We start from the raw sequence: 11,772 nt of genomic DNA, 5'->3' as shown, positions 1-11,772 counted from the left end.
GGCTGTTTATTTCTAAATAAGATACCTATACAAAATATTACTATTTACTTAGATAATTTATCCTGTTAACAAGGCTGGTGTTTTTATTAAAGCTGCTGTGAGGAACTTTCAGTTTGTGTTGATTTTGGCACCCCCTGTGGACAAAACTGTACCTCTTATATCTGCTGATTTTGTCCTGTACATGCTTAAGTTGTGTTTTTTAACAAAGAATCTTATCCTGCTTCCTTTAACAGTCATATGTATCACTCACATTAAAGTTTTGCCTTGTGAAATGTAAACAAAGGCAGTGTGCAGTTACTTTGTCTGACACCTACCCCCTGCCACTGGTTTCAGGCATTAAAAATAACTATATAGAATTCATTAATCTTGTCGCTGATGGTCTGGTTTGCTTTTGTAAGTCATATGGAGTAATCAGAATTAATTTCAGTCTGTTTCATAACCAGCGACAAACTCCTCACAGGAGCTTTAAGGACATTTTAAACTGGACATTTATCTGCTGCTGTGTAATACTCAAGGATTCAACAGCAACTTTGAACTAGAGGAAATAATTGAAATCAAATTAAACGTTGAAGTCCTTTTTCAAACAATGAATAAGATTTAATAAAAGAAATAGAAACAGTAACGGTCTGTATGAAACGACGGAGGGATGCTGAGTGACAAATCACACTTTCTACTTTACATAGTAAACGGTTTTTCAAGCATCTTCCGTTACAATTTGAACCTTATGTTAGATTTACAATAAGTGGATATAATTATGTATTTGTATATATTATAAAAAGCGATTGTTCGTAAGTAATAGTATTTTTATTTCTCAAATCGCCCTCCAGACAGCGTCCCGACCCAGAATGCATTCTGACAAGGTCTTTGAAAAAGCGGCGCGGCTAATTCAAGATGGCGGAGATGGACCAGCTGTTAGACGAGAGTGAGTAACAACACACATTCAAGGAGTTTTCCATTAAAAACACGCAGCCGTTCCGTCGTTATAAAATAAATATTTAGAGATAAACGGATATCGCTGGCCGCATAATGAGTGGCTTAAGTTTCGGGCTGAGTTCATAAAGTGATTTTTAGACGCAAAGAGATACCGGTCTGTCCAAGTGAGCTAACGCTTGTTAGCACGAGAGGCTAACCATAGCTAATGTTGGAGTTGGGCAAGTTACTTTAGCCCGACTGGGTAAACAAATAACGTTAGCTTAGCTTCGAGCTAACGTCTGCTAGCCTTAGATCGCAAACAGCATTAACAAAAAGGCTGCCACAATGTCTCTATTGTCAAAGCACACAGTTAGCTCTTAGCTTGTGCTATATGTTTTTCTGTTCACAGTTTATTTCTTCTTCGTGTCACCTTCCTCATATATTTAACGTTAACGTCCGTTAGCGCTGGTTAACGTTACATGGTAACGCGCTGTGTATCATTCTGACAAGCTGAAAATGGGAAACTTGCTAAATTAAATAGATATTAACAGCTTAAATTGTCGTTTCAGTCGATTGCAATGTAGTTTATGCCCGGGTCGTAAGATAGTGATAATTTCTTTAAAATGGTGTGTTCAGGTGATGTTTTGCTCGTGCCTGACAGCTCAATTTGGGGGTTAAGGCCTAACAGGCTGCGTGAGCTGTGTCCAACTTCAGTTAACCTCCCAGGCTACTGTCAATGTTTAAAGGACAGTCTGATAGGCGTCAGTCATTTGTAGGGGGTTTCTATGTCAAAATACACCTCATATGAACTTAAAACTCAGGGCACAGTTTATCACCTTCTTTAACACAATGACATGTTCAGTAAAATATTAAGAACATTTTATTATGTTTTTGAGTTTATTTATTTTAAAAAGGGACAATGCACATTAATCAACATGAGCACTTGAATACATCATGTAAATATGCCAGGTTTAGCCATACAGGCTAATTTACATCTGCAATCCCTGGCAGGTTGATGGCTTATAAAAAAACAATAAAAGAAACATACAACACTTAATATAATATTAATATGATATAATAACAAATCTTAAGTAACACATCACAATGACCTAACTACTGCTTCAGATTATGAGCACAGAGTTGGTTGTCCAGCAACCACTGTTTTACAGATTTGGAGAGAAAATTGAAAGATGTAATGTTCCTTAGTTCTGTGGGTATAGTGTTCCAGGTATGTGCTGCTCGATGTTTAATGAATTCTTTGAGTGGATGGGGGCCAAACCATGAAATATTTTATACACAAGTAAAATATCTGCAAATTTTATCATGCTTTCCCAGATTAAGAAATCACATTTGGTTAAAATATGTATTAAAATGTGTTTTTTTGCCTGTAGTGTGTTACTGTTGTTTGATGTAACATAATTTGTCCTCTTCCTCAGGCTCCTCAGCAGAGGCACTTGTCAGTCTAAAAGGTATGTGGGCAGTATTTTTAGCTGTCTATCTTTCTGTACTTTTGTTCTTCGCATTGTGTCTAAGTTCGTATGGAACTACTGAAAACTGCAGTAATTTTATTTTTTGTCTAAACACGCTTTGTCAGTAAAGATGATCCTGTTTCTGATTTTGAGCTTGTCTGTATGTCTATACCCTGAACATTGGTTTTCCTGATTTAAAAGTGTACAGGAATCATAAGTACTTCATTAGATTGGACTTGCGTATGATAGACTATAATGAAAAGCTTACAGTTTCAGAGGACTCTAAAATCAGTGGATAAAGGTATCCAGTAATTAATAATCATTTAATTGCTTCCACTGCAGTTTTGTCGCCATATTAGCAAAAATACCTCTTTAGTGTTAAGTCTTGTAAGAAATTCAGCCTCATTTAAAAGTGAACAATTGATTTACGTCTTTTTTGATGTGGGAACAGTTTGACATTTGATAATGAATGAGTCTCCCTGGGGATCTGTATCCAGGGAACCTTTCACGATTTCACATATATTTTTGTTTTGTTTTACAGAAGGGAGTTTGTCCAACACTCTGAATGAAAAGAACAACTTCCCAAGAGCTCACAACACCAGGGGACGGCACTCCTCCCTCACAATGGACACGGTAAGAGATGCCCGAACAAAGCTCCCGTCCAACTTTAAACATTAAATTAATAGTGAGTGGAATCGTGTACATGTTTTGACTACATTTTGCTTGACTACAAACTAAATCTCAAATACCTTTACTGGTTTTAATGCATGTAACAAACAATCTTGGTACAGTGTAGTATCAGATTAATGATGTATTATTCCACTAGTTAATCTAATATTTATTGTAGAAACATTTCTAATCTGATTTGTATATTTATTGATATAACCTGTGTTTTATTTAATTAACATTTATTTAAAAGGAAGTCTTTCACAAGAGAGATCTGGCAAAATTCACATTGTAGAGCTTAAACAGAGTCACTTTAAAAAATATACAGCACATATAAAATTACCACATAAAAAAGGTTCATTATGTATAGATACTGTATGATCAAATGACGGTGTCTACTACTCGGCAACGAAAGGACTCTTGTTTGAGTGTTTGTGTTGTGTAGATTGTACGCTCACTGTCAGTTGATGATCTTATCGGCTGCAGTTAATTGTTTTCTTTGCGATTGTATCTTTCAGCTGAGTGGTTTTAATTTAATGCTTCATTAATCTTTTGTACACAGAGGAATATGCATCCACATGCAACTGGTCTGTACTCCTTCTAGTGGAAATCTATAGTTTTGTATCATTTAGCACAGAAAAAGAAAGTAGTCAGTATCTCTGAAGGTCAGCTGCACAGTTGGAAACACTTTTACTGTACTTCAGGAGGTTGCGTAGAAAATCCTACAACCCAGTCATCCCAGAGCAACACATGGCCGTGTGCTATTGGTGGATTTACGTTGCTACTATGCTCTATATGAATTGTTCAAGGTGAAGTTTTTTTTAAAGAAAAAAACCTTTTGATTTTTTTGAAAACATGCTGATTGGGTTTGATTGGATTAGAAAATCTTTATTGTCCCCAGGGGGTGATTTGGTTTGCAACAGTAGCACAAACAGTTACAAATTACAAATACAAACGGTAGACAAACAAGCAATACACATCATAAAAGAATAGAAACAGAAAAGACATATATACAAGAACAGGAGACGTAAATACATACATCTAATATTATACATACCCCCATTGATGTCATCATGATAACATTAACAATAACTTTATTGATCCCCAAAGGAAAATTCAGATTTCAAATTTGATACACAAAGCCAGCAGTACTTGGTATATGTACTATATGTACTATTGATAGGCTACCTGTTGACCAAATCATGTTTGTATCTGCACCATAACCATGTTTTCTGCATACAGAAGATTTCCCCTACCAATTATTGTATTTAATTTCTTCTAATTGCGCCCCAGGATAATACACATAAATATTTGCACACAATAAAAATGATTAATTCTTGGATACTTTTCGCTGATGTCTGTCCACCTTCCTTCCTTCCAGCCCACACGGAGCTCAAAGAGGAGCCGTCTGTTTCGGGAGGAGGATGAGCAGCCCCAGCAGCGTGTCCCCTCCAGGTCCCCTCGGAGGAGCCAAAGGGTCTCCACCACACCTCAGGTAAACGCATTTAAAATCAATCCACTTATATCTTAATGTGGACAAGTTTAATGTGCCTGTGGTAAGCTTTTCATGTGTAATAGTCTGAGTGTTTTAAGCGGCTGTGGAAGAGCAGGTTCTCTTCTAATATTATTCACCATGCATGTATCTGTACAATACCTGTAAACGTAATGACCGCTTTTCCTTACAGAAATTTTCTAATGTGGTGACACCTGATAAGAAAGCATCCCAGAGAATAGGCCTGAGGTTAAGAAACCTCCTTAAACTACCCAAAGCTCACAAATGGTGCATCTATGAATGGTTCTATTCCAACATTGACAGGTAAAGTCTCAGTTTCACCTTCATAAGGCGTGTTTCTTAGTGTTGATTGTGTGTAATAACATGTTGTGCATTTCTCTTTCTTTCCAGACCTCTCTTTGAGGGTGACAATGAATTCTGCCTGTGTCTCAAGGAGTCTTTCCCCAACCTGAAAACAAGAAAGTTAACAAGAGTAGAGTGGGGAACAATCAGGAGACTGATGGGGAAACCTCGACGGTAAGCTGCAGACTTCAAGCTCTACTGCTCTGCACAACATTTATGTTCATCATGTTTGTCTTCCTTTTTTTCTGACATTATAAAGCGTGTGATATTGTGTTTCTTTTCCAGTATTTTGTATAATGTTTTGTCCCTCAGGGAAATTATTATGCAGCATTATAATTTGTTGTCCCATCCAGGTGTTCGTCTGCATTCTTTGACGAGGAGCGGACAGCGCTGAGACAGAAGAGGCAGAAGATGCGCCTGCTGCAGCAACGAAAACTGTCTGACGTGTCAACCTGCAAAGACCTTCCAGAGGAAATCCCCCTGCCCCTCATTATAGGAACCAAAGTCACTGGTAAGATGAAGGAAAAGCACACTCACTGCTGTCAGTTATGATATCCTTGGTTAAATGTTCATGTTGTAATGCAGTCAAATCTGGAAATAAAACCTAATTTACCAATTGAAGTAGAACTGCAAAAACCTAATCCCTAACGACAGTGACTGCACTATTATGTGTAGATTGGCTGATATGAAATTGCAAACACAATAAAGATATCAGATCGGCCCAATATTTCCATTATGGATGTTGATTTTGTTTGTTTTCCTTTAATTCCACAGCTCGACTCCGAGGCGTCCATGATGGCTTGTTCACAGGGCAGATCGATGCAGTGGACACCAGCGCTGCCACCTATCGTGTCACGTTTGACCGCAGTGGCCTTGGAACACACACTGTGCCTGACTATGAAGTCCTGGTAAGACTTCCCTGTGGCCTAGCTTAGATGAACACTAAGACGTACAATATCAGCGCAAAAAGCAGTTTGAAAAACATTAATGAACATCTGGTGATTGTTTGTTTTCCAGAGCAATGAGCCCAATGAGACCATGCCCATTTCAGCCTTCGCCCAGAAGCATCGGGCGTCACGCTTCATGCAAAACCTCACGACTCCGCCCAGAGGGCCTTACCCGTCCGCTACCACTCCTGTCCTCATGGTACTGTAGACATACATCTAATGATGTGCTGCATCATCACAGTTGTGTCCCCAGTGTCTCACAGTGGTTAATTTTGTCTTGTTAATGTGCCTCAGCTGTGGAAGTTTAGCGTCTGTGACAGCTTGTTGGGAAGTCAGCCGATAACTCTGAGATGGTTTTATTGAATATATCTAGCCTGCACAAGCAGGATGTCAGTGTTTGCATTTACAAGTATATTTACAGATGCTTTTCATTGGTGTAAGTGGATTTAATGAGACCAGTGGCACACTGAATCACGTGAATCATCATCACAAACACAGTTACCTGCTGTCGAACTCGAGCTTTTATTCTGAAAGAAAACAAATATAAGAAACTGATCAATTGACAGCACATCAATGTTTGAACAGTGGTCATCATGCTGCTTAAAACAGAACAAATAGCTCTAGTCTTCCTCTTTATATCTTAAGAACATGATTGACTTTTATTTTTGTTAACAGGACAATGACCCTCTCATAAACCAGTCACCATGGAGGAACAAACTGCCCGGAGCCGAGGGAGACACTCTGGGAGGATTTCCTGTCAAGTTCCTTGTCCAAGTGGTAAAATAACTTCCTGTCAAACACTAAACATCTGACAAGCTGAGATTTTGTACCTCTTTGTTCTTACAAATGTTTTCATGACTAGACGAGGCTGTCCAAGATCCTCATGATCAAGAAAGAGCACATCAAGCACTTGAAAGAAATGAACACAGAAGCAGAGAAAATGGTACGATCGTCATCATTTAAATATATATACAGCCCATTACATGTTTCTGAGATGTAAACATCGACCCTTACTTTAAACCATGATTGTGTTTTATGTGTTCAGAAGTCGTACTCGATGCCTATCGATCTGGACTTCCAGAAGCGATACGCTACCACGGTGCTTGAGCTCGAACAGCTCAATAAAGATCTCAACAAGGTGCTGCATGAAGTTCAGCAGTTCTGCTGTGAGGTAAGCCAACAGATTCACTTCAGTCCCATTAATAGTTATTGAGCCAAAGTATGCTGTTACATTTCAATCACACTTTCTATCAATTTTTACTAATGCCTTTCTTCATATGTGAATGCCCTCTGTGTTTTTCCAGCTCGCTCCTGATCAGGGCATGGTGCCAGCCGACCATCCCACAGAGCTGCGGCGGCGCTGTGAGGACGAGGCCCAGCAGATGGTGCAGCTGAGCAGCTCACTGAAGGAAGGACAGCAGACTGTGACAAACCCCGGCCTCACACACCTCATCTCCCGCCTCACTGCTCTGCTGCTACAGATAAAGGTAGAGGAAATGCAAATATATGGCAGGGTGCATGCAGCATTGTGTTTCTGTATAAAAGGTTATTCATGGCAGAGAGGTGTCAGCAGCAGTCATGCTTCAATGAGTCTGCTCTGAGCTCCTTTAACAGCTTATTTTGGGCTATGATAACCTGTTAATCACTGTTGTGCTTGATTTGTTTCAGTGTCTGGCAGACGGAGGAGACCTGAATTCATTTGAGTTTAAGTCTCTGACGGACTCCCTTAATGACATCAAGGCATCGATTGATCCCTCCAACCTAAGGTAATAAGACAGTATTTCTAACTACACTACATCCAACTACTACACTTTGTTTTTATTATCCAAGCCAGTGTCACCTTCTAATCACCACTGAGTCAGCCTCTCAGTACGGAGGATTTCTCACACTGTTGTCTTCTCTGTATTTTTAGTTGCTTCCAGAATAATGTGGAGATCCACGTGGCACACATCCAGAGCGGCCTTAGTCAGCTGGGCAACCTGCATGCATTCGCTGCCAACAACACCAACGCAGTCTGAGCACCTGCATCATCCACACACACACACAGGTGCATGCTCACACAGATGTGTGGTGTTTTTGCGATGGTGCTTTCACCTGAACTGTTTTAAAAACGGCAGACAGAGGCCATCGGGCTGTTGTGGACCACCACCATACAATCTGAATTAATCCCTGTGATGCTGACGGAAAGAAGGGAGGATGTCAAACGTATTTTATTCACTCGTTTTATCATACGAAAATGTTGGTGCACTCAGTTTAACACAAACCTGAAAGAGTCTTCACCTGAGGCCACAAATCCACATCTCCAAACTCTCCCGGTTATTTATTGGTTTCATGTGCCAAACATCGATTCTTACAGCTTTTATAGTCCATATTTATTTATTTTTGAGTAGGTGTGTATGGTTCTGAAACAATATTTTCCTACCTGTAAAGTTTCCCCCTGTAACTGTTGTGTTCTGTTGCTCCGCTGATGGTAAGCACAGGGAGGCTAAAGAATGTTTTATAAAAATTGTTTATTGTAGATAATTGTACAATATCTCTGATTATTAGGACTATCGTCGACATTTCTGCCGTGTATTCGGAAATGGCTTTTGTAATTTTGTGTGCACTGAAAAGAGATTTTGGTATTTTTATAAAGGAGAACTCTGCGGTTTTAATGCCTTTTACTCCCTGAGATGATCTTAGCTTTTCCATATTTGGCATGGCTGTTGCTGCAAACCCCCCCCCCCCCACACACACACACACACACACACACACTAAGCCTGCATCACTGATGTAACCTCTAAAAGTTCAACCCAACAGTTTTGTTCCAAGAGAATCTCCTTTTTCAGTTTTGTAAAGTTGTATATGAGAATGCCTCAGGGCAATTGTATATAAATGTTTGTCTTTTTATATTAAACATAATATTGCAAAGCAGCATTTTGTCTCTAGTTTTACATCTTTATAAACGCATAAAACCAACAAGTTTTCTCTTTTTACATCAAAAGTTTAATAACTATTTTACAATAAATACAAGTTTTCCTTTCACTCACACAACTGCCTCTTATGATACATGTTTCTGTCTTTAAATTGGCTCTTATAATACATCACATAAAGCCGCCAAAGCCGACCATAGCCTCATTTTCCCAGTCAGAGTCTGAGTCAGTGAAGTCCTGCGCCTCGGTGCCGTGAATCGGGGAGAAGTGACTGAACCGGTCGCCTGCGTGCCTCATACGTGGATACTGGATTTGGCACCCATTCTCCTTCGGTGACGACCTGCTGAAGTTATTCTGGCTCGGGATGGGAGGAATCACAACCTTCATCTCCGGTCCGATGGTCTTGTTTGGAGGAAAGTTGTCATATTCCACCAGAACCTTTGGACCCTGGCTGCTAGTCATGTTGGCGTGCTGATTCTCGTTCTCTTTGGGATACAAATGCACGTTACAGCACGGCACGTTCACACTCAGCTCGTGTCTCTGCATCTGCTCCGGCTTCACTCTGGTCCCCTCTTTGTCGTAGATGCAGGACAGGGGCGTGTGTTCGTAGCTGTTGCTGCTGGGTTTGGTGGGTATACTGGTTCTGTGAGTGTCCTCTGTGTTCTGGTGCATTGTGGGTATGAAACTGTCCTCCAGTCCAAACCCTGCTATCCTGTGTGCCTCAACTGCATGGCTGTTGTCAAATACTGAAAGAGGAGAGAGAAAGGAATGAAGCAACTTGTTTACTAGTGTTTTTATGGCAAATTGCCATATTTCTTAAATTAAAGGCCAAAACATTATTTTTGAGGGGAAACAACTACACATGGCCAGGCAGACGTGACATCATCGTAAAAATTACCTTTCTCTGGCGCCATCCTGTTCTGGATTTGGCTGAAGGGTCCAGCTGCAGGCGTGTTGACCTTCATGGACACCGAAGAGCCAACTTGGCGACGAGATTTTGCCCTCCTGTTCTGAAACCACACCTGGAAGTTGTGGAGAAAGAAACAAACCAAAGTGAGCACAACTGAACCCATATTGAAATAAACATTTCCATTTTTTTAAATCAATAATCAGTAGTGGGATTCTAACTAGTCAGTACCTGAATTCTGGACTCCGGCAGCCCCGTCAGTGCCTCCAGCCTCTCTCGCAAGTAGATGTCAGGATATTTGGTGTCTGAGTAAACCTTTTCCAGCACCTCAATCTGCTGCTGGGTGAAGTTGGTCCTCTTCCTCCTGTGGGTCAGGATTGCCACGCATTTATCCGCCCTCGGTACTGAGTTTGCAGAGCTGAAGTAGTTTGAAACATCTGACCCTCCGTAGTCTGGAAAGAAAACGCAAAGAGGTTAGATATAATGGCGACATAGATGTGCGTAAATTTGTGCGTAAATTACGTAAGGAACCAGCTGTGCTGCCGTTGTTTACTTAGGAAAGTGGTGCACGTTTCTATGCAGTGTAAAAAAATGTAAGACAGAAAGTTTATGACTTAAAGAATGTTCTTTTGACTGACCTGAGTTCACCATGCTGCTCATCTGCAGAGCTCCTTCGTGATACATCTGGAAAGGATTCAGCTCTCCGACGCGCATATTCCCATGAACAGAAGACATGATCCTCGCTGTTGTACTTCCACAGACTGACTGAGTTTGAGACCTGCGCTGTCGTTGGGGTTAAATCCTCCTGCGATCAAAGGTGCCTCTGCCCGTACGTGTGAATGGGGCGACCATCAGAGCCGGCTGGCACTGCAGCGGCCGTGCAGCGACTTCAGACGTCTGCAGGCCGGAGGAGGTGTGAAGGCCTCACACCTGGGACGCTGCAGCGGCCGCAGGTCTCTTTAAAGGGGTTTTAATGGAATCTGCATGCTCAATACACATCGGCAGTGAAAACATTTATCCGCTTTGGAATGGATGAAGTAATAATGGACCTGTAGCCTTCAAAGAGCTAAAGTCGGAAGCTGCCATTTCCTCAGAGCATCACAAGGAGTGCAGTTTGAACGTAACAGAAATGAAGACATTTTATTCTGCTCTGTACATAACTTTATACAGTTACATTTTTTACTACTACGTTATATCCATATACATACTGTAAACGTATTTGCCACTTCTATACTGCACCTATATATCTATACTACATATTATACCATATTGTAAAACTAGACCTCAAACCACACTGTATTATTTCATCCTGCTAAATGTTGCTCCTATTACCATAACATGTCACTTTATCCCATAACTGTCACTTACTCCTACTTGTATAACAGTTGCATATACCTCGTATTTTATTTGTATTTATTTTATCTGTCCTTATTTTTATATTGTATTTACTTACTTGCTATTTTGTCTTTGTGCTGTTGCAACACCTGAATTTCCCTCTGGGCATCAAAAAAAGATTATCTTATCTTATTTCATATTATGTTGCAAAAAGTATAAACATATGTTTCATTTACTACTATTATTATATTCATTTTTATTCTAAAGTAAATATTTTATCTGAACTATTATAGGTTTTGTTTATGATAAAAAAGATATTATTACCACTATTTTTAGTTATTTATTTTATATAGATTTAAGTTAATGGATCATAAAGACTATCTTTTTAATATAAGGACATTTACATGTGTCTTTATACATATGATCGTTTTTCTTCGTTTTTTAAAATCAGTTATGAATATTTTTTTTTTTTAAATGATAATAATCTAAATATTTGTAATATATTTCAGTGAATGATTGTTGGGGTCAAAGGGCAAGGCTTTACGCTATGTTGCAGGTTCCCTTTGGAAAACATGCATTAGTTATTTGCAGACAAAATTAAGTGTACATGATACAGAGTGTATATAATAAGTATAGCTGTTGCACACAAATAAATGTGTCATAAAATGTATTTAAGTCTTGCATTGACTGTGATTTTGTAACTAGACTAGCCTGTTCTTTAAGGTTTTTTAAAAATATTTTTTATGCTTCTTTTTCTTTAGGCTGAACT

The 11,772-nt window shown here is 39.6% G+C and overlaps 2 protein-coding genes across 2 annotated transcripts; one reads left to right on the top strand and one right to left on the bottom strand.

Moving 5' to 3' along the window:
- The first annotated feature begins 870 nt into the window (after positions 1-870).
- On the top strand, positions 871-8,702 carry lin9 (lin-9 DREAM MuvB core complex component). Its single transcript, XM_069656895.1, has 15 exons — positions 871-922; positions 2,349-2,381; positions 2,923-3,014; positions 4,429-4,542; positions 4,733-4,863; positions 4,951-5,076; positions 5,256-5,413; positions 5,677-5,810; positions 5,920-6,048; positions 6,525-6,626; positions 6,712-6,792; positions 6,895-7,020; positions 7,154-7,336; positions 7,518-7,615; positions 7,762-8,702. The coding sequence occupies exons 1-15, from the start codon at positions 892-894 to the stop codon at positions 7,865-7,867; spliced, it is 1,644 nt and encodes a 547-aa protein (XP_069512996.1). The 5' UTR covers positions 871-891; the 3' UTR covers positions 7,868-8,702.
- A 230-nt stretch (positions 8,703-8,932) lies between these two features.
- Positions 8,933-10,403, bottom strand: mixl1 (Mix paired-like homeobox). The gene is made up of 4 exons (XM_069683407.1): positions 10,307-10,403; positions 9,900-10,120; positions 9,660-9,783; positions 8,933-9,507 (listed from the first exon to the last, which is right to left on the bottom strand). Exons 1-4 carry the CDS (start codon positions 10,401-10,403, stop codon positions 8,933-8,935), a joined length of 1,017 nt encoding a protein of 338 aa, XP_069539508.1.
- Between the last annotated feature and the right edge of the window lie 1,369 nt (positions 10,404-11,772).

Source organism: Semicossyphus pulcher, unplaced genomic scaffold (genome assembly GCF_022749685.1).
Source record: "Semicossyphus pulcher isolate SPU_LCO1_2020_fin unplaced genomic scaffold, fSemPul1.0.p SCAF_11, whole genome shotgun sequence".
Taxonomy (NCBI): Eukaryota; Metazoa; Chordata; class Actinopteri; order Labriformes; family Labridae; genus Semicossyphus; species Semicossyphus pulcher.
Note: the sequence above shows the minus strand (reverse complement) of the source record. Positions and strands in the feature narration are given on the sequence as shown.

What these genes read in the sequence shown, in the direction of transcription:
- lin9 (XM_069656895.1), top strand. Translation starts at nt 892, where the DNA reads ATGGCGGAGATGGACCAGCTGTTAGACGAGA. An exon ending in CCTCCCTCACAATGGACACG is followed by an intron (nt 3,015 to 4,428) that starts GTAAGAGATGCC and finishes CCTTCCTTCCAG; the next exon opens with CCCACACGGAGCTCAAAGAG. An exon ending in CTCTGCTGCTACAGATAAAG is followed by an intron (nt 7,337 to 7,517) that starts GTAGAGGAAATG and finishes GATTTGTTTCAG; the next exon opens with TGTCTGGCAGACGGAGGAGA.
- mixl1 (XM_069683407.1), bottom strand. Translation starts at nt 10,403, where the DNA reads ATGTCTTCTGTTCATGGGAATATGCGCGTCGGAGAGCTGAATCCTTTC. An exon ending in GAGCAGCATGGTGAACTCAG is followed by an intron (nt 10,121 to 10,306) that starts GTCAGTCAAAAG and finishes TTTTCTTTCCAG; the next exon opens with ACTACGGAGGGTCAGATGTT. An exon ending in CAGGATGGCGCCAGAGAAAG is followed by an intron (nt 9,508 to 9,659) that starts GTAATTTTTACG and finishes CTCCTCTTTCAG; the next exon opens with TATTTGACAACAGCCATGCA.